The sequence below is a fragment of the Pseudophryne corroboree genome (genome assembly GCF_028390025.1).
Source record: "Pseudophryne corroboree isolate aPseCor3 chromosome 3 unlocalized genomic scaffold, aPseCor3.hap2 SUPER_3_unloc_26, whole genome shotgun sequence".
Classification (NCBI taxonomy): Eukaryota; Metazoa; Chordata; class Amphibia; order Anura; family Myobatrachidae; genus Pseudophryne; species Pseudophryne corroboree.
In genome coordinates this window covers 304,069-330,828 of record NW_026967515.1, presented here as the reverse complement: position 1 = coordinate 330,828, position 26,760 = coordinate 304,069, and the positions used below count along the sequence as shown (strand labels likewise).

General features: G+C 46.6%; 1 protein-coding gene across 1 annotated transcript in view; it reads left to right on the top strand.

Moving 5' to 3' along the window:
• The window catches only part of LOC134983845 (zinc finger protein 271-like), a 103,986-nt gene extending 82,410 nt beyond the window's left edge, over window positions 1–21,576 (top strand). Inside the window, exon 8 of the mRNA XM_063949468.1 lies at window positions 17,620–21,576. Within this exon, the coding sequence (XP_063805538.1) occupies window positions 17,620–19,943 (2,324 nt within the window). The 3' untranslated portion in view covers window positions 19,944–21,576. The remainder of the gene's footprint in view (window positions 1–17,619) is intronic.
• The last annotated feature ends 5,184 nt before the right edge of the window (window positions 21,577–26,760 follow it).

Here is a 26,760-nt window from a genome sequence, read left to right as displayed (position 1 = left end):
ATATGAGAAGTCACACAGGTGAGAGGCCGTTTCCATGTTCTGAGTGTGAGAAATGTTTTGCACACAAATCAGATCTTGTTATACATAACAGAAGTCACACAGGGGAGTATCCAATTTCTTGCTCTGAGTGTGGGAAATGTTTTAAACGGAAATCAGAACTTGTTATACATCAGAGAAGTCACACAGGTGAGAAGCCATTTCCATGTTCTGAGTGTGAGAAATGTTTTGCACTCAAATCAACTCTTGTTAGACATCAGCAAAGTCACACAGGTGAGAAGCCATTTTCTTGCTCTGAGTGTGGGAAATGTTTTGCACACAAATCACATCTTGTTAGACATCACAAAAGTCACACAGGTGAGAGGCCATTTCTTTACTCTGAGAAATAAATCAGCTCTTGTTGCACACAATAGACCACTCAGGTGAGGAGCCATTTTAATCTTCTGGAGTATAGTTATCATTGCCATGCATTGTTCTTCAAGTTTCTTATCCTATCTCCTATGCTTTTTGCAATATACATGCTACCGCAGGGTGAAATAATCAGATGCCATGTCCTCATCTACCACTGCTATGCAGATGACCTGTCTCTTGCTCCGGGTAACCCAGTACCAATCCTAAATGGTTGTGTAGCTGAGCTCCAGGTGTGGGTGATGCCAGTTGGCTGTGATTCAGTTCTGGTGAAACATGTCCTTCTGATAGAAGCTCACCAACAAAGGGCAGGGCTACAGCTCAGCTTTGTTACCAACCAGACTTATGCTTGTGTGTTCAGAGTTACAAAATGCTGATCATGTGCGGAATATTGGTGTCCTGGAAGGCGGAGTGACACTTAGACATCAGTTATCAGCCACAATCAGATCCTCATCTGAGGAACATAGCCAGACTCCAGCACTTTATTCCCTCAGAAGATCTACCTACAGTCATACATGCACTTGTATCATCACACATAGACTACTGCAATGTGCTCTACCTGGGTCTCCCAGCAAAAGAATTGCACCGCTTGTAGCTTGTACAGAATGCAGCAGCCAGGCTGTTACCTAACCAGCCCGTTCCTGCCACATAACACCCATTCTCTGCTCCCTTCACCGGCTGCCTGTAAGATGGTGACTCTGTGCCTAATTGAGGTTGGATTGCAGTGTGCGATCCAAATGGAATTATTGAGGAAAAAGTTGCGGGCTCATCCTGCGCATGCACCTGCATTTTCTGTCGAGGGGCAGCAGAAAATGCGATTGCCTGTCAGGCAGACGCAGTCATGGGCGGGCGGGCAATGCTCCATTTCCAGGAAGGAGACTGATCCGTGTGGCGCGAACGAAGGGCAGAGGCAGACAAACAGGCATGATCACGGTGGCTGTGTGACATCACATGCAGCCACCATGATTGAGAAGAATGCAGGAGGCCTCCTGAAGGTGCAGCTATGATGCGGCAGCAGGAGGCTTCACTAACTTCTACGATAAAGCAGAAATTGTGAGGCAATCGCATTTTCTGCTTCATCAGGTGTGAGGCGGCGGTCAGCATGCTAGGTGGCCTTGCCCTGTGATGGGCGGCCCCCAGCGCGCTAGGTAAAGGATTGCTAATTCTGCTGATTAGCAGCATCTGCTATCCTTACTGAATTAGGCCCGCTATTAAATAATCTTACAGACTCTCCCAGCCTTGCATGACCATGGTACCAGAAGCAGCTTCTGCCTCCGTACTGCCCGGGCTTCCATCTGTTGATGAAGGACTGTTAGCAGTACCATAAATTCCCAAGCAGTGCTTAGATGTCGGGGAGACAGGGTGGGTGGCAGTAGTGCAGTAGCGGGGGCTGCTGGAGGCAGTGTCTAAGTGGTAATATTGTCCCCAAGCAGCGCTGAGGGAGACAGGGCAGGGGGTAGTAGTGGTAGCTGCTGGAGGCAATGTCTATGTGGGTAAACGTCCCCAAGCAGTGCTGAGGTGTCAGAGCGGGGAGACAGGGCAGGTGGCAGTAGTGGGGGAGACACGGGGTGGATGGCAGTAGTGGGGGGAGATGGCGGTGGCAGTATGTGGTTAAACAAGATGGGTAACAGTAGTGGGGGGAGACAGGACGGTGGCAGTAGGTGGCTAAACAAGGTGGGTAGCAGTAGTGGGGGGAGACAGGGCGGGTGGCAGTAGTGTGGGGAGATAGGGCAGATGGCCGCAGTGCAGTACCAGGGGATGCTGGAGGCAGTAAAGAGGTGTATGGGTCCCGCACAGAACCAGTTGATAATTAGACTTAATGATGATTATGCTTCCTTATTTCTAATTAATCCCTTGTGTGTGTTACTGTTATTTGCTGTGTCAGCCTTTATGTGTGTTCTGTGTAATAATCCTGAAAGTAGTGCTGCCACCGATCTCATATCATTTGTAGTAACTTGGAAAAGATGAGATATGAGGTGCACTCTGGAAGCTTATAGGGGGTTAATCAGAGATGAATGCAGATGTGACATCACGCAGCCCCCGCAGGAAACTTATCCTGCCCCGCCCGCATTTACCCCTCAGGGAAGCGGCCACAATGTGTGTGTCTGCGTGGCCGCTGCGCATGTGCATTTTGCCACCACTGGGTAAACTGCTGCGGGCCACTATTGCGGCTGGGTCTGAATGACCCCCATAGGCTGTTGTGCAGAGTAAAGTATTTTTTAAGTTTAAAATATAGACAAAAATATGTGTATTAAAGATGTGAAATAAAGTCGTTTAAAAGCAAAAGATTTCCGGTGCAATTTTGGCTATGTCTGATTTTGACAGCTCATTTGAATAGTGGGATGATATTACGGGGGAAGGAGGGGTCTCTGTGTAATTAAATAGTTTTATAATTTGTTGGCTTTAAATAAATTGTCTGTTCAAATGTTCTGTTGTTTTTACTTTGTGATAAACTGTTTTTAAAGTAAACCGATGGACAATAAGTCAGTTGCGCAGTTTCCTCAATGTTACGCTACGTGTAGCGCCACTTAGCGTACCTTTTGAGCGTTGTGATGCTCTCGTAACACCTTGGTGAATATATATATGTCTACAGCAATACACACTTAAACCTTAGTATAGTGTCGGAAGCGTCCCTGACGCTTCGCCAGATTAACAAAATAACTTGTTTGGATTAAAGGTGCAACCCAATAACCATATACACTGCTCAAATAACACATCCTAGATCTGAACGAATGAAATATTCTTATTAAATACTTTGTTCTTTACATAGTTGAATGTGTTGACAACAAAATCACACAAAAATTATCAATGGAAATCATATTTATTAACCCATGAAGGTCTGGATTTGGAGTCACACTCAAAATTAAAGTGGAAAAACACACTACAGGCTGATCCAACTTTGATGTAATGTCCTTAAAACAAGTCAAAATGAGTCTGTCGTGTGTGTGGCCTCCACGTGCCTGTATGACCTCCCTATAACCCACACAATTGGCTCAGCTGGTGCAGCTCATCCAGGATGGCACATCAATGCGAGCTGTGGCAAGAAGGTTTGCTGTGTCTGTCAGCGTAGTGTCCAGAGCATGGAGGCGCTTCCAGGAGACAGGCCAGTACATCAGGAGATGTGGAGGAGGCCGTAGGAGGGCAACAACCCAGCAGCAGGACCGCTACCTCCGCCTTTGTGCAAGGAGGAACAGGAGGAGCACTGCCAGAGCCCTGCAAAATGACCTCCAGCAAGCTACAAATGTGCATGTGTCTACTCAAACAATTAGAAACAGATTCCATGAGGGTGGTATGAGGGCCCGACGTCCACAGGTGGGTGTTGTGGTTACAGCCCAACACCGTGCAGGACGTTTGGCATTTGCCAGAGAACACCAAGATTGGCAAATTTGCCACTGGGCCCTGTGCTCTTCACAGATGAAAGCAGGTTCTCACTGAGCACATGTGACAGAGTCTGGAGACGCCAAGGAGAACGTTCTGCTGCCTGCAGCATCCTCCAGCATGACTGGTTTGGCAGTGGGTGGTGTGGGGTGGCATTTCTTTGGAGGGCCGCACAGCCCTCCATGTGCTCACCAGAGGTAGCCTGACTGCCATTCGGTACCAAGATGAGATCCTCAGACCCATTGTGAGACCATATGCTGGTGCGGTTGGCCCTGGGTTCCTCCTAATGCAAGGCAATGCTAGACCTCATGTGGCTGGAGTGTGTTAGCAGTTCTTGCAAGACAAAGGCATTGATGCTATGGACTGGCCCGCCCATTCCCCAGACTTGAATCCAATTGAACACATCTGGGACACCACGATGCACCACAGACTGTCCAGGAGTGGCGGATGCTTTAGTCCAGGTCTGGGAGGAGATCCCTCAGGAGACCATCCGCCACCTCATCAGGAGCATGCCCAGGCGTTGTAGGGAGGTCATACAGGCACGTGGAGGCCACACACACTACTGAGCCTCATTTTGACTTGTTTTAAGGACATTACATCAAAGTTGGATCAGCCTGTAGTGTGTTTTTCCACTTTAATTTTGTGTGACTCCAGATCCAGACCTCCATGGGTTAATAAATTTGATTTCCATTGATAATTTCTCTTACATCCTAGAGGATGCTGGGGACTCCGTAAGGACCATGGGGATAGACAGGCTCCGCAGGAGACATGGGCACTTTAAGATAGACTTTAGGATTTGGGTGTGCACTGGCTCCTCCCTCTATGTCCCTCCTCCAGACCTCAGTTGATTACTGTGCCCAGAGGAGACTGGGTGCTTTTCAGAGAGCTCTCCTGAGTTTTCTGACAGAAAGTATTTTGTTAGGTTTTTTATTTTCAGGGATCCTGCTGGCAACAGACTCCCTGCATCGAGGGACTCAGGGGAGAGAAGCAGCCCTACTTCTGTGACTTGAAAGGCTCTGCTTCTTAGGCTACTGGACACCATTAGCTCCAGAGGGATCGGTACGCAGGTCTTCCTCACCGCCCGTCCCGGAGCCGCGCCGCCGTCCTCCTCACAGAGCCTGAAGGTAGAAGCCACGTGAGTATGAGAAGTTAGAAGACATCAGAGGCAGCAGAAGACTGCACTGTTCTTCACTGAGGTAACGCACAGCAGTGTAGCTGTGCGCCATTGCTCCCATTCACCTCACATACTTTGTCACTGTAAGGGTGCAGGGCGCAGGGGGGGGGGGGCGCCCAGGGCAGCAAATTAACCTCTCCTGGCAAAAGATGGGTATATACAGCTGGCCACTGTATATACCTACGAACCCCCGCCAAAGTTTTGTATTTTAGAGTGGGACAGAAGCCCGCCGCCGAGGGGGCGGGGCTTCTCCCTCAGCACTCACCAGCGCCAGTTTTTTCTCCACAGCACCACTGAGAGGAAGCTCCCCAGACTCTCCCCTGCTTAGATCACGGTGACAAGAGGGTTTTAAAGTAGAGGGGGGTGCACATAATTGGCGCATTGAGTATAAAAGCGCTATCTGGGTAAACATACATATTGTGATTTTGTCCTGGGTTATTACAGCGCTGGGTGTATGCTGGCATACTCTCTCTCTGTCTCTCCTAAGGGCCTTGTGGGGGAACTGTCCTCAGATAAGAGGGTTCCCTGAGTGTGTGGTGTGTCGGTACGTGTGTCGACATGTCTGAGGTAGAAGACTTTTTGAGGGAGGAGGAAGAGCAAATGAATGTGGTCTCGCTACCGACGGCGCCGACACCTGACTGGATGGATATGTGGAATGTTTTAATGGCCAATGTAAATTTATTGCACAAAAGATTGGATAAAGCTGAAGCTAGGGAACAGTCAGGGAGTCAACCCATGCCTGTACCTATGTCGCAGGGACCTTCGGGGTCCCAAAAGCACCCACTATCCCAAATAGTTGACACGGATACCGACACGGAGTCTGACTCCAGTGTCGAATATGATGATGCAAAATTACAGCCAAAGGTGGCTAAAAGTATTCGATATATGATTATTGCAATAAAAGATGTTTTGCATATCACAGAGGAACCCCCTGTCCCTGACACGTGGGTACACATGTATAGGGAAAAGAAACCGGACGTAACCTTTACTCTTTCTCATGAGCTGAACGAGTTATGTGAAAAAGCTTGGGAATCTCCAGATAAGGAACTGCAGATTCCCAAAAGGATTCTTATGGCGTATCCTTTCACGCCAACGGACAGGATACGGTGGGAATCATCCCCTAGGGTGGATAAAGCTTTGACACGCTTGTCCAAAAAGGTATCGCTGCCTTCCCAAGATACAGCTACCCTCAGGGATCCTGCGGATCGCAAGCAGGAGGTTACCTTGAAGTCCATTTATACACATTCGGGTACCTTACTCAGACCGGCTATTGCGTCGGCTTGGGTGTGTAGCGCTGTAGCAGCGTGGACAGATACCTTACCAGCGGATATTGATACCCTGGATAAGGATACCATTCTATTGACCCTAGGACATATAAAAGATGCTGTCTTATATATGAAAGATGCTCAAAGAGACATTGGTCTATTGGGTACTAGAATCAACGCTATGTCGATCTCTGCTAGACGAGTCCTTTAGACTCGGCAATGGACAGGTGATGCCGACTCAAAAAGGCATATGGAGGTTATACCTTACAGGGGTGAGGAATTGTTTGGGGAAGGTCTCTCGGACCTGGTCTCCACTGCTACGGCAGGTAAATCTAATTTCTCTGACGCCCAAGTGGATGCTGGGGACTCCGTAAGGACCATGGGGAATAGCGGCTCCGCAGGAGACTGGGCACAAATAGAAAGCTTTAGGACTACCTGGTGTGCACTGGCTCCTCCCCCTATGACCCTCCTCCAAGCCTCTGTTAGATTTTTGTGCCCGGCCGAGCTGGGTGCAATCTAGGGGGCTCTCCTGAGCGTCTTAGAAAGAAAGTTAGATTTAGTTTTTTTTATTTTCAGTGAGACCTGCTGGCAACAGGCTCACTGCTACGAGGGACTAAGGGGAGAAGAAGCGAACCTGCCTGCTTGCAGCCAGCTTGGGCTTCTTAGGCTACTGCACACCATTAGCTCCAGAGGGATCGAACACAGGCCCAGCCTCGGAGTCCGGTCCCAGAGCCGCGCCGCCGGCCCCCTTACAGAGCCAGAAGCAAGAAGAGGTCCAGAAAATCGGCGGCAGAAGACATCAGTCTTCATCAAGGTAGCACACAGCACTGCAGCTGTGCGCCATTGCTCCTCATACACACCTCACACTGCGGTCACTGATGGGTGCAGGGCGCTGGGGGAGGGGGGGGGGGGCGCCCTGAGCAGCAATATTAACACCTTGGCTGGCAAAAATACATCATATATAGCCCCCAGGGCTATATGGGTGTATATTAACCCCTGCCAGATTTTCCATAAAAGTGGGAGAAAAGTCAGCCGAAAAGGGGGCGGAGCTATCTCCTTCAGCACACTGGCGCCATTTTCCCTCACAGCTCTGCTGGAAGGACGTCTCCCTGACTCTCCCCTGCAGTCCTGCACTACAGAAAAGGGTAAAAAAGAGAGGGGGGGGCACTATTTAGGCGCAGTACTCATTATATCAGCAGCTATAGGGGAAAACACTTTATATAGTGATATCCCTGTGTATATATAGCGCTCTGGTGTGTGCTGGCATACTCTCCCTCTGTCTCTCCAAAGGGCTAGGTGGGGTCCTGTCCTCTATCAGAGCATTCCCGGTGTGTGTGCTGTGTGTCGGTACGGCTGTGTCGACATGTATGAAGAGGAAAGAGATGTGGAGGCGGAGCAATTGCCTGTAGTTGTGATGTCACCCCCTACGAGGTCGACACCTGAGTGGATGGGCTTATGGAAGGAATTACGTGAAAGTGTCAACTCTTTACATGAGAAGATTGATGACATGGGACAGCCGGCTACTCAGCTTGTGCTTGTCCAGGCGTCTCAAAGGCCGTCAGGGGCTCTAAAACGCCCGCTACCTCAGATGGCAGATACAGACGTTGACACGGATAACGACTCCAGTGTCGACGAGGAGACAAATGTAACTTCCAGTAGGGCCACACGTTACATGATTGAGGCAATGAAAAATGTTTTACACATTTCTGATAATACCCCAGGTACCACTAAAAAGGGTATTATGTTTGGTGAGAAAAAACTACCGGTAGTTTTTCCTGCATCTGAGGAATTAAATGAAGTGTGTGATGAAGCGTGGGTTTCTCCCGATAAGAAATTGATAATTCCTAAGAGATTATTGGCAGCGTACCCTTTCCCGCCAGAGGATAGGGCACGTTGGAAAACACCCCCTAGGGTGGATAAGGCGCTCACACGCTTGTCCAAACAGTTGGCACTACCGTCTCCGGATACGGCCGCCCTTAAGGAACCTGCTGACAGAAAGCAGGAGACTATACTAAAGTGTATATACACACACACTGGTGTTATACAGACTCCCTGACAGAAAATATTGATACCCTGGATAGGGACAGTATATTACTGACTTTAGAGCATTTAAAAGATGCTTTTTTATACATGCGTGATCCGTGATGCACAGAGGGATATTTGCCGGCTGGCATCAAGAGTAAGTGCTATGTCCATTTCCGCCAGGAGAGGGTTATGGACTCGGCAGTGGTCAGGTGATGCCGATTCTAAAAGGCATATGGAAGTATTGCCTTATAAAGGGGAGGAGTTATTTGGGGTAGGTCTTTTGGACCTGGTTTCCACGGCAACTGCTGGGAAATCAACGTTTTTACCCCAGGTTACCTCTCAGCAAAAGAAGACACCATATTATCATACGCAGTCCTTTCGGCCCCATAAGGGCAAGCGAGCGAAAGGCTCCTCTTTTCTGCCACGTGGCAAAGGGAGAGGAAAAAAGCTGCAGCAAACAGCCAGTTCCCAGGAACAAAAGTCCTCCCCCGCTTCCGCCAAGTCCTCAGCATGACGCTGGGGCTCTACAGGCGGACTCGGGTACGGTGGGGGCCCGTCTCAAGAATTTCAGCACACAGTGGGCTCGCTCACAGGTAGATCCCTGGATCCTTCAGGTAGTATCCCAGGGGTATTTTTTGGGGGGGAGTTTGTTAGTGTGGGTCACTAGTGGACCTACCACTAAAAGAGGGTTAGTGTGTGGCGCACTCTTTTGAAATGATTATTGTATATTAAAATATTTCAGACTTTTATTTCCATATCTAAAAAATGATTGGCATCTCGAACAGGAATTCTATCCTATCTGATGGCCTGAAAAGTGCAAAAAGGAAGTTTTTTAATTTATTTTCTTTTTCTATGTCAGTGTAAGATTCATATTATCTGCCTATGGAATTAGAGCATTAAACTGATACCAATTATCAATAAATTAATTGTTCAGGCAGAACAAGAGAGAAAAAAAATGTGATTAAGTAAGCATTATGAAATATTAATAAAAATTAGTCAGTGCTAATTTAGCTACTGCTGAGCTCTCTTGAGAGGCTGTGAATAGCATGCCCTTCAATGGAGGGAAAAATGAATGTATATCCCTATCCGATTAGCCCGTAACGGTTACCCAAGAAAAATATTACTTGTGCAAATACCAATCAAAGAAAATCCAAGTAACAGAGAAAGCACGATGATTTACATGAGTGTTTTTGTAACATATGTGCACTCTTTACATCAGTCTACTGTTCAGGACTGGGGTAATAGTGTTAATGTAATTTGATACAATTTATTCATTCACCATTCTGCAACAGTGTATAGTAAATGAAACAAATCGTACTGGAGACCAGGTAATAGTTGCACTGTCTCAAGTATACTTGTCTGGAGAAAGAACAGAAAAGAACTATGGCACAAGTGAGAATTAAACATTCATATTATATCCTGTTCTAATAATTAATTGTTAATCCTTTCTCTTCAGAAAGAAAGGAAAAAAGGGGGTTGTTTACATGATTATTCAAATTCATATACAGACTGGAAAATATCTACTAAGTATAAGAGATTTAAACAATATTGTAATTCATTGAGATCTTTCTCTGGATCTTAATTGAGGCTAATTGTCGGCACAGGGGAGGCTAATTATCGGCACAGGGGTGCACTATCAATTTGTAAGTGCTCATAATAATTACATTCATAGTAGATAAATATATTATTTAGACACACTATATCCTGATGTTATTCACCTAATGTTTCCAAATAAATCATATATAATCATTTACGGTAAGTATATTATCATTTCCTTACCAGGGTACAGATACCAAAGATGAAAAAAGAGTCCCAGGTGTGTGGAAACAGATTCCCTTTCTGCTTTTGTCCCATGTGCCGTTTTGGGCAGTGAATGGGAACAATGAGAGCGGGGAAGAGCTGTCCACCTGGGGCTGAAGGGAAAGAACAGTGCGGGCTGCTTCTACTGTCCACGCTTAGTGTCCCCCACCCCTGTTACTTGGGAGCATTGCAGGGGGGCCAAGATACCATGCAATGGATGAGAGGGCAGCCCTGAGTATCTGATCAGCGTTTGCCCGGAGTATAGTAAACACCCTTGTCACGTTCACCACTTCTAATGCCACTGCAAAATAGGATCTCTCCGCTCAGCAGTCTCAATGAGAGATGGACGTCGGTTCAGGTGATTGTGTATCAGTGTCCCGCTGTTCTATAAACGTTGCAAGAGCTGGACATCAATTCATGATTTTCCCTGTCTGGTGTGTCATGTGCGCCCATGTGTAATATTCATCAAGGGTGGAAATTCCCAGTGTCCTGTTACCGCTAAGGGTAACGTCTCTCTTTGGAGCTCGACGGGGAGAAGGACGCCGGGTCGGGTGATTCCCGTACCGCCTTGTTAAGTGTACGTCCGTGTCCCGCTGTTCAGTGGATGACGTACGTTTCACAAAAAAGCTTGATCACATCCGTAACGTCAAGGGGGCTGAGGTCTCATTTAAAGCCAAAGCTTATCGGCGTCATAATTGATTAATTAAATAATTGGTTCGAGATAATACCTATTTCTCTGACGTCCTAAGTGGATGCTGGGGACTCCGTCAGGACCATGGGGATTAGCAGCTCCGCAGGAGACAGGGCACAAAAGTAAAAGCTTTAGGACTAGGTGGTGTGCACTGGCTCCTCCCCCTATGACCCTCCTCCAAGCCTCAGTTAGGTTTTTGTGCCCGGCCGAGAAGGGTGCAATCTAGGTGGCTCTCCTGAGCTGCTTAGAATAAAAGTTAGACTTAGGTTTTTTTATTTTCAGTGAGTCCTGCTGGCAACAGGCTCACTGCATCGAGGGACTAAGGGGAGAAGAAGCGAACTCACCTGCGTGCAGAGTGGATTGGGCTTCTTGGCTACTGGACATTAGCTCCAGAGGGACGATCACAGGCCCAGCCATGGATGGGTCCCGGAGCCGCGCCGCCGGCCCCCTTACAGAGCCAGAAGAGTGAAGAGGTCCAGAAATCGGCGGCAGAAGGCATCTTGTCTTCAAGAAAGGTAGCGCACAGCACTGCAGCTGTGCGCCATTGCTCTCAGCACACTTCACACTCTGGTCACTGAGGGTGCAGGGCGCTGGGGGGGGGGGCGCCCTGAGACGCAATGAAAACACTATTTATGGCCAAAAATACATCACATATAGCTCCTGGGCTATATGGATGTATTTAACCCCTGCCATTTTACCTAATAAAAAGCGGGAGAAAGGCCGCCGTGAAGGGGGCGGAGCCTATCTCTTCAGCACACAAGCGCCATTTTCCCTCACAGCTCCGCTGGAAGGACGTCTCCCTGACTCTCCCCTGCAGTCCTGCACTACAGAAACAGGGTAAAAAAGAGAGGGGGGGGGGGCACTAATTTGGCATATAAACATATATAGCAGCTATAAGGGAGAAACACTTACTTATAAGGTTGTCCCTATACATATATAGCGCTCTGGTGTGTGCTGGCAAACTCTCCCTCTGTCTCCCCAAAGGGCTAGTGGGGTCCTGTCCTCTATCAGAGCATTCCCTGTGTGTGTGCTGTGTGTCGGTACGCGTGTGTCGACATGTATGAGGAGGAAAATGGTGTGGAGGCGGAGCAATTGCCTGTATTACTGATGTCACCCCCTAGGGAGTCGACACCTGACTGGATGGTCTTATTTAAGGAATTACGTGATAGTGTCAGCACTTTACAAAAAACTGTTGACGACATGAGACAGCCGGCAAATCAGTTAGTGCCTGTCCAGGCGTCTCAAACACCGTCAGGGGCTCTAAAGCGCCCATTACCTCAGTCGGTCGACACAGACACGGACACTGACTCCAGTGTCGACGGTGAAGAAACAAACGTATTTTCCAGTAGGGCCACACGTTACATGATCACGGCAATGAAGGAGGCTTTGCATATTTCTGATACTACAAGTACCACAAAAAAGGGTATTATGTGGGGTGTGAAAAAACTACCCGTAGTTTTTCCTGAATCAGATGAATTAAATGAAGTGTGTGACAGAAGTTAGGGCGCGTTGGGAAACACCCCCTAGGGTGGATAAGGCACTCACACGCTTATCAAAACAAGTGGCGTTACCGTCTCCAGATACGGCCGCCCTCAAGGAGCCAGCTGATAGGAAGCTGGAAAATATCCTAAAAAGTATATACACACATACTGGTGTTATACTGCGACCAGCGATTGCCTCAGCCTGGATGTGCAGCGCTGGGGTGGCTTGGTCGGAGTCCCTGACTGAAAATATTGATACCCTTGACAGGGACAGTATTTTATTGACTATAGAGCATTTAAAGGATGCATTTCTATATATGCGAGATGCACAGAGGGATATTTGCACTCTGGCATCAAGAGTAAGTGCGATGTCCATTTCTGCCAGAAGGTGTTTATGGACACGACAGTGGTCAGGTGATGCGGATTCCAAACGGCACATGGAAGTATTGCCGTATAAAGGGGAGGAGTTATTTGGGGTCGGTCTATCGACCTGGTGGCCACGGCAACAGCTGGAAAATCCACCTTTTTACCCCAAGTCACCTCTCAGCAGAAAAAGACACCGTCTTTTCAGCCTCAGTCCTTTCCTCCCGATAAGGGCAAGCGGGCAAAAGGCCAGTCATATCTGCCCCGGGGTAGAGGAAAGGGAAAAAGACTGCAGCAGGCAGCCCCTTCCCAGGAACAGAAGCCCTCCACCGCTTCTGCCAAGTCCTCAGCATGACGCTGGGGCCTTACAAGCGGACTCAGGTGCGGTGGGGGGTCGTCTCAAGAGTTTCAGCACGCAGTGGGCTCACTCGCAAGTGGACCCCTGGATCCTACAGGTAGTATCCCAGGGGTACAGATTGGAATTCGAGACGTCTCCCCCTCGCAGGTTCCTGAAGTCTGCTTTACCAACATCTCCCTCCGACAAGGAGGCAGTATTGGAAGCAATTCACAAGCTGTATTCCCAGCAGGTGATAATCAAAGTACCCCTCCTACAACAAGGGAAGGGGTATTATTCCACACTATTTGTGGTACTGAAGCCAGACGGCTCGGTGAGACCTATTCTAAATCTGAAATCTTTGAACACTTACATACAAAGGTTCAAATTCAAGATGGAGTCACTTAGAGCAGTGATAGCTTAGAGCAGTGATAGCGAACCTGGAAGAGGGGGACAATATGGTGTCCCTGGACATCAAGGATGCTTACCTCCATGTCCCAATTTGCCCTTCTCACCAAGGGTACCTCAGGTTTGTGGTACAGAACTGCCACTATCAGTTTCAGACGATGCCGTTTGGATTGTCCACGGCACCCCGGGTCTTTACCAAGGTAATGGCCGAAATGATGATTCTTCTTCGAAGAAAAGGCATCTTAATTATCCCTTACTTGGACGATCTCCTAATAAGGGCGAAGTCCAGGGAACAGTTGGAGGTCGGAGTAGCACTATCTCGGGTACTGCTACAACAGCACGGGTGGATTCTAAATATTCCAAAATCGCAGCTGATCCCGATGACACGTCTGCTGTTCCTAGGGATGATTCTGGACACAGTCCAGAAAAAGGTGTTTCTCCCGGAGGAGAAAGCCAGGGAGTTATCCGAGCTAGTCAGGAACCTCCTAAAACCAGGAAAAGTGTCAGTGCATCATTGCACAAGGGTCCTGGGAGAAAAGGTGGCTTCTTACGAAGCGATTCCATTCGGCAGATTTCACGCAAGAACCTTTCAGTGGGATCTGCTGGACAAATGGTCCGGATCGCATCTTCAGATGCATCAGCGTATAACCCTGTCTCCAAGGACAAGGGTGTCTCTTCTGTGGTGGCTGCAGAGTGCTCATCTACTAGAGGGCCGCAGATTCGGCATTCAGGACTGGGTCCTGGTGACCACGGATGCCAGCCTGAGGGGCTGGGGAGCAGTCACACAGGGGTGAAATTTCCAGGGAGTGTGGTCGAGTCTGGAGACTTCACTTCACATAAATATACTGGAGCTAAGGGCAATTTACAATGCTCTAAGCCTAGCAAGACCTCTGCTTCAAGGTCAACCGGTGCTGATCCAGTCGGACAACATCACGGCAGTCGCCCACGTAAACAGACAGGGCGGCACAAGAAGCAGGAGGGCAATGGCAGAAGCTGCAAGGATTCTTCGCTGGGCGGAAAATCATGTGATAGCATTGTCAGCAGTGTTCATTCCGGGAGTGGACAACTGGGAAGCAGACTTCCTCAGCAGGCACGACCTCCACCCGGGAGAGTGGGGACTTCATCCGAAAGTCTTCCACATGATTGTGAACCGTTGGGAAAAACCAAAGGTGGACATGATGGCGTCCCGCCTTAACAAAAAACTGGACAGGCATTGCGCCAGGTCAAGGGACCCTCAGGCAATAGCTGTGGACGCTCTGGTAACACCGTGGGTGTACCAGTCAGTGTATGTGTTCCCTCCTCTGCCTCTCATACCCAAGGTACTGAGAATTATAAGACGGAGAGGAGTAAGAACTATACTCGTGGCTCCGGATTGGCCAAGAAGAACTTGGTACCCGGAACTTCAAGAGATGCTCACAGAGGACCCATGGCCTCTGCCGCTAAGAAGGGACTTGCTTCAGCAAGGACCCTGTCTGTTCCAAGACTTACCGCGGCTGCGTTTGACGGCATGGCGGTTGAACGCCGGATCCTAAAGGAAAAAGGCATTCCGGAAGAGGTCATCCCTACCCTGGTCAAAGCCAGGAAGGAGGTGACCGCACAACATTATCACCGCATTTGGCGAAAATATGTTGCGTGGTGTGAGGCCAGGAAGGCCCCCACGGAGGAATTTCAACTCGGTCGATTCCTGCATTTCCTGCAAACAGGAGTGTCTATGGGCCTCAAATTGGGGTCCATTAAGGTTCAAATTTCGGCCCTGTCGATTTTCTTCCAGAAAGAATTGGCTTCAGTTCCTGAAGTCCAGACGTTTGTCAAGGGAGTACTGCATATACAACCCCCTTTTGTGCCTCCAGTGGCACCGTGGGATCTCAACGTAGTGCTGGGATTCCTCAAATCACATTGGTTTGAACCGCTCAAATATGTGGATTTAAAATATCTCACATGGAAAGTGACCATGCTGTTGGCCCTGGCCTCGGCCAGGCGAGTGTCAGAATTGGCGGCTTTGTCTCACAAAAGCCCATATCTGATTTTCCATTCGGACAGGGCAGAACTGCGGACTCGTCCCCAGTTTCTTCCTAAGGTGGTGTCATCGTTTCACCTGAACCAACCTATTGTGGTACCTGCGGCTACTAGGGACTTGGAGGACTCCAAGTTGCTAGATGTTGTCAGGGCCCTGAAAATATATGTTTCCAGGACGGCTGGAGTCAGGAAAACTGACTCGCTGTTTATCCTGTATGCACCCAACAAGCTGGGTGCTCCTGCTTCTAAGCAGACGATTGCTCGTTGGATTTGTAGTACAATTCAGCTTGCACATTCTGTGGCAGGCCTGCCACAGCCAAAATCTGTAAATGCCCATTCCACAGGGAAGGTGGGCTCATCTTGGGTGGCTGCCCGAGGGGTCTCGGCTTTACAACTTTGCCGAGCTGCTACTTGGTCAGGGGCAAACACGTTTGCAAAATTCTACAAATTTGATACCCTGGCTGAGGAGGACCTGGAGTTCTCTCATTCGGTGCTGCAGAGTCATCCACACTCTCCCGCCCGTTTGGGAGCTTTGGTATAATCCCCATGGTCCTGACGGAGTCCCCAGCATCCACTTAGGACGTCAGAGAAAATAAGAATTTACTTACCGATAATTCTATTTCTCATAGTCCGTAGTGGATGCTGGGCGCCCATCCCAAGTGCGGATTGTCTGCAATACTTGTACATAGTTATTGTTACAAAAATCGGGTTATTATTGTTGTGAGCCATCTTTTCAGAGGCTCCTCTGTTATCATGCTGTTAACTGGGTTTAGATCACAAGTTATACAGTGTGATTGGTGTGGCTGGTATGAGTCTTACCCGGGATTCAAAATCCTTCCTTATTGTGTACGCTCGTCCGGGCACAGTATCCTAACTGAGGCTTGGAGGAGGGTCATAGGGGGGGAGCCAGTGCACACCAGCTAGTCCTAAAGCAGCTTTTACTTTTTGTGCCCTGTCTCCTGCGGAGCCGCTATTCCCCATGGTCCTTACGGAGTCCCAGCATCCACTACGGACTACGAGAAATAGAATTATCGGTAAGTAAATTCTTATTTTTCAACACGTCCAGAAGCATCATGAGGGCGGCACTCGTGAGCTTGGCGGAGGTAGAGAGTGCTAAGGGCGTTGGCATCGAAGAGGACGGCCTACCAGTGGACCTTTGTACAGAACCGGTGAGACCCACAAGCCCCACCCTCTCTACTAGCAGCAGCCATGTTTCATACCTAGCAGGGCCGAAGGTCCAACGTTCCTGGGGGGGGCGACACGGATACCTAAGCAGGTCGGCTAGTGGAGAAAGGGCAATGGAGCAAGAGTGCTTGATCATCACATCACTTTCCAATGGGCTCCGGTGACTGTGCGCAGCCCATTCTGCCCCCCGCAGTAGCGGAAGAGCCAGTTCTCCCACCTGAGGCAAAAGCGCAGAGCGTGCAGGAAAGACTGGGCGCACTTAGCCCCAGAATACAGCCCATGGCTTCAGCTGTGTCACTAGGCTGCAGCAGTGAACGGTGCCCGGACTGAGTGGAGTGAGCGGCTTTAGGGCAGGAGGAGTGGGGGGCTTAATAGATTGGGTCTTGGTCCCAGCCGGCGGCTGAGAGCTATCAAGGAGGGTAGATAAGCCACTTAGTGAGGAGAACTCCAGAAAGCACGTCTGGATGGATTCAGGCCCCTCTTATTTATTATTTTATATACTAACAAGTGTGGTACATCCCTCCAAAGGCAGATCCAATCTCTTTCTCATCAGACTCTGCTGTCTTCCCTGCACTCTCACTCAGATGTTCACTGCTGCCAGTAGCACACGTATGAGAAGCAGAAGTATGGTGGCAGCTGTATAGATCCTGATATGTAATTCTCTGTATCATACTTACTGTACACACATCATCCTTATTACTATTGAGAGAACAGAGGTAAGACACTGAAGATGGGGGTGTAACAGTGGATTATAACCTAGTAGATGATGATGATTACAGGGTATTATATGGTGTATTGCATGTAAAATACCTTGTTCCACACCTACTCTGCTGTAGCAATATACCTTATATAAGGGTGAGTAACACATGTACAGGCTTACAAGCATATGAGCACACACATAAAGGAATGCTACCTTACCAATGCTTCCAGGAGTAATGTTAGGAGACATTATTATAAAGCCTTCATTAAAAGTTATGTTTTAATACACACATTTACTATTAAGTGTCCCAGAGAGTCGTCTTCTCCTATTGTTTACAAGATTAATATTGTTACAGAAAATGTCACATTTCCATAATGTATTTTATTTCCAGCAGATGGACACACAAGCAGGAATATCTCAGAAGGACATCTAATGTTATCCCCGGATTGTGACATAAAAGATAATGACAGTAGACAGGATTCTCCAGGAGATAACCCCATTACCACAATTATACATCCAGCTCTATCAGCTGATCCCTCTGATCCTGGGAAATGTTCTCCTGATCACTCTGATATTGGTGCATCTGTTACAGCTCTGACAGTAGATACAGTGTTTCCCTGTTCTATAGATGCCAAATGTGTTACAGAGAATACAAAGCTTATTACCCATCAGCCTGCTAAGGCAGGTGAGAAGCAATTTCCATGTTCTGAGTATGGAAAATGTTTTACATACAAATCAGGTCTTGTTACACATCAGAGAAGGCACACAGGTGAGAAGCCATTTTCATGTTCTGAGTGCGGGAAATGTTTTACCTGGAAATCACAACTTGTTACACATCTGCGATGTCACACAGGTGAAAATCCATTTCCATGTTCTGAGTGTGGGAAATGTTTTACATATAAATCACAACTTGTAATACATAAGAGAATACATACAGGTGAGAAACCATATTCCTGTTCTGAGTGTGGGAACTGTTTTACATACAAATCAACTCTTGATGCACATAAGAGAAGTCACACAGGTACATCACCATTTCCATGTTCTGAGTGTGGGAAATATTTTGCACAGAAATCACAACTTGCTAGACATCAGAGAAGTCACACAGGTGAGAAGCCATTTCCATGTCCTGAGTGTGGTAAATGTTTTGCACAAAAATCAGATCTGGTTAGTCATAACAAAAGTCACACAGGTGAGAATCCAATTTCTTGCTCTGAGTGTGGGAAATGTTTTGCCCGGAAATCACAACTTGTTATACATCAGAGAAGTCACACAGGTGAGAAGCCATTTCCATGTCCTGAGTGTGGTAAATGTTTTGCACAAAAATCAGATCTTGTTAGTCATAACAGAAGTCACACAGGTGAGAAGCCAATTCCTTGCTCTGAGTGTGGGAAATGTTTTGCCCGGAAATCACAACTTGTTATACATCACAGAAGTCACACAGGTGAGAAGCCATTTTCTTGCTCTGAGTGTGGGAAATGTTTTGGCCGGAAATCAGATATTGTTAGACATCAGCGAAGTCACACAGGTGCGAGGCCATTTCCATGTTCTGAGTGTGGAAAATGTTTTGCACACAAATCACATCTTGTTATTCATCAGAGAAATCACACAGGTGAGAAGCCTTTCTCTTGCTCTGAGTGCACGAAAAGTTATACTCAGAAATCAGAACTTGTTACACATCAGAGAAGTCACACAGGTGAGAAGCCATTTCCATGTCCTGAGTGTGGGAAATGTTTTTCACACAAAAAAGATCTTTTTATACATGAGAAAAGTCACACAGGTGAGAAGCCATTTTCTTGCTCTGAGTGTGGGAAATGTTTTTCACTCAAATCAGCTCTTGTTATACATCACAGAAGTCACACAGGTGAGAAGCCATTTTCTTGCTCTGAGTGTGGGAAATGTTTTAGACAGAAATCACATCTTGTTACACATCAGCAAAGTCACACAGGTGAGAATCAATTTCCATGCTCTGAGTGTGGGAAAGGTTTTGCACACAAATCAGCTCTTGTTATACATCACAGAAGTCACACAGGTGAGAAGCCATTTCCATGTTCTGAGTGTGGGAAATGTTTTGCACACAACTCAGCTCTTGTTATACATCACAGAAGTCACACAGGTGAGAAGCCATTTCCATGTTCTGAGTGTGGGAAATGTTTTACACACAAATCACAATTTGTTACACACCAGAGAAGTCACACAGGTGAGAGCCCATTTCCATGCTCTGAGTGTGGGAAAGGTTTTGCAGACAAATCAGCTCTTGTTGTACATCATAGAAGTCACACAGGTGAGAAGCCATTTCCATGTTCTGAGTGTGGGAAATGTTTTGCACACAACTCAGCTCTTGTTATACATCACAGAAGTCACACAGGTGAGAAGCCATTTCCATGTTCTCAGTGTGGGAAATGTTTTACACACAAATCACAATTTGTTACACACCAGAGAAGTCACACAGGTGAGAGCCCATTTCCATGCTCTGAGTGTGGGAAAGGTTTTGCAGACAAATCAGCTCTTGTTGTACATCATAGAAGTCACACAGGTGAGAAGCCATTTCCATGTTCTGAGTGTGGGAAATGTTTTGCACACAACTCAGCTCTTGTTATACATCACAGAAGTCACACAGGTGAGAAGCCATTTCCATGTTCTCAGTGTGGGAAATGTTTTACACACAAATCACAATTTGTTACACACCAGAGAAGACACACAGGTAAGAAGCCATTTTAATCTTCTGGAGTATACTCATCATTGCCATGCGTTGTTCTTCAAGGTTCTTATCCTATCTTCTATGCTTTTTGCAATATACATGCTACTGCATGGTGAAATAATCAGATGTCATGCCTTCATCTACCACTGCTATGCAGATGATCTGTCTTTTGCTCCAGATACTGAGAACCCAGTACCAATCCTAAATGGTTGTCTAGCTGAGCTCCAGGTGTGGGTGATGCCAGTTGGCTGTGACTCAGTCCTGGTGAAACATGTCCTTATGGTAGAAGCTCACCAACAAAGGGCAGGGCTACAGCTCAGCTTTGCAAACCAACCAGACTTACACTTGGGGGTTTAGAGTTACAAAATGCTGATCCTTTGCAGAATCTTGGTGTCCTGGATGGGTAAGTGACACTTAGACATCAGGTATCAGCCACAATCAGATCCTCATCTGAGGAACATAGCCAGACTCCAGCACTTATTTCCCTCAGAAGATCTACCTACAGTCATACATGTACTTGTATCATCACGCAGACTACTGCAATGTCCTCTACCTAGGTCTCCCAGCAAAAGAATTACAGAGCTTGTAGCTTGTAGAGAATGCAGCAGCCAGGCTGTTACCTAACCAGCCCGTTCCTGCCACATAACACCCATTCTATGCTCCCTTCACTGGCTGCCTGTAAAATGGTGACTCAGGGCCTAATTCAGGTTTGATCGCAATGTGTGATCCAAACGGAATTATTGAGAAAAAGTTGCGGGCGCATCCACTGCGCCCATCCCGTGCATGCATCTGCATTTTCTGCAGAGGGGACGCAGAAAATGTGATTGCCTGTCAGGCAGAGGCAGTCACGGGGGTGGGCGGGCAATGTTCCATTTTCAGGGAGGAGACGGATCAGTGCGGGGGCAGTGTGGCGCGAACGGAGGGCAGAGGTGGACAAACGGGCATGATCACGGCTGTGTGACATCACATGCAGCCACCGTGATCAAGAAGAATGCAGCGGGCCTCCTGCGCAAGCAGCGGCAGCAGGAGGCTTCACTAATTTCTACGATAAAGCAGAAATTGTGAGGCAATCGCAATTTCTGCTTCATCAAGGGGGGAGGCGGTGGTCAGCATGCTGGGTGGCCTTGCGATGGGCGGCCCCTAGCATGCTAGGAAAAGGATTGCTAATTAGCAGCATCTGCTATCCTTACTGAATTTAGACCCACTATTAAGTAATCTTACTGAGTCCCAGCCTTGCATGACCATGATACCAGAAGCAGCTGCTGCCTCCGTACTGCCTGGGTTTCTTCCATCTGTTGATGGACTGTTAGCAGTACCATAAATTCCCAAGCAGTGTTTAGATGTCGGGGAGACATGGTGGGTGGCAGTAGTGCAGTAGCGGGGGCTGCTGGAGGCAGTGTCTAAGTGGGTAATATTGTCCCCAAGCAGGGCTGAGGAGGGAGACAGGGCAGGGGGCAGTAGTAGGAGCTGCTGGAGGCAATGTCTATGTGGGTAAACGTCCCCAAGCAGGGCTGAGGAGGGAGACAGGGTGGGTGGCAGTAGTGGGAGCTGCTGGAGGCAATGTCTATGTGAGTAAACATCTGCAAGTAGGGCTGAGGTGTCAGAGCGGGGAGACAGGGCAGGTGGCAGTAGTGGGGTAGACACGGGGTGGATGGCAATAGTGGGGGGAGATGGGGCGGGTGGTCACAGTGCAGTACCAGGGGCTGCTGGAGACAGTAAAGAGGTGTATGGGTGCCAGACAGAATCAGTTGATAATTAGACCTAATGATTATTATGCTTATTTCTAATTAATTCCTTGTATGTGTTACTGTTATTTGCTATGTCACCCTTTATGTAGTAAAGTAGTGCTGCCACCGATCTCATATCATTTGTAGTAACTTGGAAAAGATGAGATATGAGGTGCACTCTGGAAGCTTATAGGGGGTTAATCAGAGATGATCGCAGATGTGACATCACACAGCCCAATCCCCCCACCCCCCAGGGAAATGGTCCCGGCCCGCCCGCGTTCACCCCTCAGGGATGCAACCACAATGTGTGTCTGTGTGGCCGCTGTGCATGTGTATTTTGCCAGCACCGGGTAAACTGCTCGGAGACGCTATTGCGGAAGAGTCTGAATGACCCCTATAGGCTGTTGTGTAGGGTAAAGTATTTTTTAAGTTTAAAATATAGACAAAAATATGTGTATTAAAGATATGAAAAAAAGTTGTTTAAAAACAAGATTTCTGGTGTAATTTTGGCTGTGTCCGATTTTGACAGCTCATTTGAATAGTGGGATGATATTACGGGGGGAAGGGGTGGTCTCTGTGTAATTAATTTTATCATTTGTTGGTTTTAAATAAATTATGTCTATTCAACTGTTCTGTTTTTTTCTTTTACTTTGTGATAAACTGTTTTTAAAATAAACCGATGGACAATAAGTCAGTTGCGCAGTTTCTCAATGTTACGCTACGTGTAGCGCCACTTAGCGTACCTTTTGAGCGTTCTGACGCTCTCGTATTACCTTGGTGAATATATATGGCTCCAGCAATATAACACACACTTAGACCTTAGTATAGTGTCGGAAGTGTCCCTGACGCTTCACCAGATTAACAAAATAACTTAGTGGAGACAGATGGGTAAATTAGGATTAGAGGTCCAACCCATTAACTATATATATTAGTCCCTAGCGGACACAAAGGGATAACAATGCTGCACTGTAGCAACACAATACAATTCAAAGATACAGTAATACGTACAATAATATACAACAGACGGGAAATAAATGCGAGTACAATTAGCAATACAACTATACCAATACAATAGTAACAGTTACCTTCATACATACGCTGCGCCAACGGATTCCAGGCCTCAGTCGTCTTACAAGATGACCTCTGAGAAAGGTGACTGAAACCTGGCCCAGGTGCGTCCTTTTATACAATGTTCCAATAACAGTACAATGGGGAATGTAAGGTCTTCCGTTGGTCCAGGGGCGGGACATATTCAGTACACCATGTGTCATTGGTCAGCTGGAACACTGAGCGACACCTAATCTTGTGATGTGATTACAGTTTACTTCTGGGCTCCCACCTAAAGACCAGTTCAAACCGACCACAGTATCATACAGTAATATACATGAATCCGGTATTGCTAATAACTTGTTGCCGCAATATGTGACAATATCCTCACAACCACCGAATTATTACTTATGTGACCCTGAACAATTTGATCCCACACACGGTGTCCTTGATATTCAATGGAACAATACCTATATATATATATATATATATATACACACACACACACACACACACACACACAGTTAACCAGTTGTGTAAAGGCTATGTATAACTCATTGTGTAGGGGACAGGTCAGTGCTGTGTAAACCATAAAGCCAGAATACATAATACATATGACATATCACCCTTAATACAAGTATCAATATCTGGTCTGTATTTTATTGAATATAAATACACAGGATTCTGGTGTGCATGAATGTGTGTTAAGCACACGATCAAGAATCTGCGTATCTTTAGCTATTGTATCGTACCTGGCTTATTGTTTGTCAGAGCAACACGGGACCAAGACGCAATTGTTCGTGTTAGCAATTGGGGCAAACAACGGTATTTACACATTCACTCAGTCCAAGGTCTGTCTTCCATGGAAACAATGGCTGTTTGGACAGAGCAATCTGATACTGTATGTTACACACTATAGGAATTTGTATTTCTGGCTGTAATACATTTGAGTGTATGTAAGAAATATTTGCTATTTTGTTACAGTATATTTATTCACAAATGCATCTTCTACCGTAATGCGCACAGTAACTTGCTGTTACTGTCATTCGCGCCCCCTACCGTATTAGCCATTAGCATGCGTATTTGACGCATGCATCGTAGACGCATCCATTGGTAAATTCCATAGTGTATTCTAAATATTGAAATGTGCAATTTGACTTTGACAACTTGTAGGTGAATTAGGGTTGTTGTATTTTTTTTTAAAAACTTACCTGACCCTTGCCTGGAAATGTCCATGTATGAAGGTATGGGAGATACCTGCTGCAGTCCATTCTACTTACATTTGGGAGGTCCGGTTGTTTTTGGTGCATTAGCAGCAAATAGTAAATGATACATTGTCTCCATAACGTCTCGCTGACCCTCTGATTTTTTCAAAAATATGTTACACAAAATGACATTTGCATTAACAACCATTAATTAAACAAGAAAAACACAACGCAAGTAAAAAAAAAAACCACAAAAAAAAAACTTTATATATAAAAAATAGAAGAAAATCACCAATTCTGGTCTGGACTCATTGACTCTAGCAGGAGAACAAGAGACTTCTTAGCAAGGACTATGCCAACAGTAACCAGTGGAGGAATCAGGCGTATCCCACAGAATATCAGCGCTGCCACCGTACATTGGGGAGAGAAGATAAAGTGCAGATTTCTGAACAGTGCTTTTAGAAGGAACACAAGACGTGCATAGATCACAATGGCCCTCATTCCGAGTTGTTCGCTCGTTCTTTTTCATCGCATCGCAGTGAAAATCCGCTTAGTACGCATGCGCAAAGTTCGCACTGCGACTGCGCCAAGTAACTTTACAATGAAGATAGTATTTTTACTCACGGCTTTTTCATCGCTCCGGCGATCGTAATGTGATTGACAGGAAATGGGTGTTACTGGGCGGAAACACAGCGTTTTATGGGCGTGTGGCTGAAAACGCTACCGTTTCCGGAAAAAACGCAGGAGTGGCCGGAGAAACGGTGGGAGTGCCTGGGCGAACGCTGGGTGTGTTTGCGACGTCAACCAGGAACGACAAGCACTGAACTGATCGCACAGGCAGAGTAAGTGTGGAGCTACTCAAAAACTAAGTCGTTTGTGATCGCAATATTGCGAATACATCGGTCGCACTTTTAAGAAGCTAAGATTCACTCCCAGTAGGCGGCGGCTTAGCGTGTGTAACTCTGCTAAATTCGTATTGCGACCGATCAACTCGGAATGAGGGCCAATGATCAGAAGTCCAAGACAATGAGGTCAAGAAACCAACGCTGTGGTACTAATGGCCTCAATACAGATCACTTGGAGCAAGAGACTAGGGTAAGGCCAACAACAATTTTTCAAACCGCTAAAAAAAAAGCTTAGCAGAAGTGCGAACGTAAGGATCGCAGAGCAGCTGCAAAATAATTTTGTGCAGTTTCAGAGTAGCTCCAGACCTTCTCAGCGCTTGTGATCACTTCAGACTGTTCTGTTCCTGATTTGATGTCACAAACACGCCCTGCGTTCAGCCAGCCACGCCTGCGTTTTTCCTGGCACGCCTGCATTTTTTTGAACACTCCATGAAAACGGTCAGTTGACACCCAGAAACACCCACTTAATGTCAATCACTATGTTAATGCCTAATTATTTTAAAGGAATTGGGGAGTCTCCATTGTGATAATATTCAGCATATAGAATTTATTATCAAAGAAGAGACCACGCCTATATTTTTCTACGCAGAGACGTGACCCTACACAGACTTCATCAATGATGTCCGTCCCTTCAGGGGATTTCAGGCTTACATACATAGTACATAATTATACAATAATTCATAATTGATTAATCAATGGGGCGTGTATTCAGATAACATGGGGATTATAGATTGGTTGTTGGTCACCAAAAGGAAATCTCAAATATGGTCAGCTGGGCTAGATGAAATGGCTGATCTTCTGAAGATGGCAGACTGGTTCCATGAGTCTTGGATCTCCCATTCACATCAATAGAGTCGCACAATAAGCTTCGTCAGCAAAGAGGTTATTCCTGTTCCTATGTCATGGTGCTCTTTTCAGAGCTGAAGGTTCATCTGATATTTATTTATCAAACCCCATAAAATGTCATTAAGTTCTGGTTATCTAAATACAAGGCTCTCTATTTAGACACGTACAGTCTTAGTCACAAGCTAGGACAAAGGATGACAGAAAACTCCACTGTAAGAAAGAATGACCATTATGGGAATTAAAGTGCCAATTACAGATATATAACTGTAAGGGGCCCTACACACTGGCCGACCCGCCGCCGAGCTGCCGGACGGCGGATACTTCCGACGAGCGACCCGGCGGCAGGGGGGCAGTAACGGGGGGAGTGAAAATCGGCCAGTGTGTAGGGCCTATAAGTCTGAAAGCACAATTTCTGAGGCAATACAGATGTATATTTCATTTTTCCTCCCATCATTCCTGTCTTTTGTTTAATCTCTAAACACAACATATAGTAAATCAAATATTCATTATATTCAAATTAATTTTCAAATGAGTGTGAGATATGAGCTAGGAAAAGGAAAATCCGTTCTCTGGATGCAATCGCCGGCACGAGTCCATTGAGTATCGATGCGAAAAGTCTCAACCCTCCAGAAAACTTGGACAGATAAGAGAAATGAAAGAGGTAGCGACAGGATGTGTTCTTGTCTTCTACAACCTGGCTATAGGTGGAGGTTCCTTCTTACTAAGTGTATATATATATGAAGCATGAGCGTGTAAGTACCTATTGGGGTATATTTCTGATAATCTGACTGTGTGTGATAATACTACTGATTCACTGTGTGTGATAATACTACTGATTCACTGTGCGTGATAATACTACTGATTCACTGTGTGTGATAATACTACTATATTACTATGTGTGATAATACTACTGATTCACTGTGTGTGGCTACTGCAGTGTAGGTAACGGGAGTCATTACCATAAGCTTGGTTCTTGGCTTCCTTTCAGGCCGTGTGAGTACTTTCCCACACGATCGTCCAAGGACAGGCAGGCATTTGATTGTTACATAACTTATACAAATTATAAGTAGTATCATAACATAGTGTAGTATGTGGTAAAGCCATTTT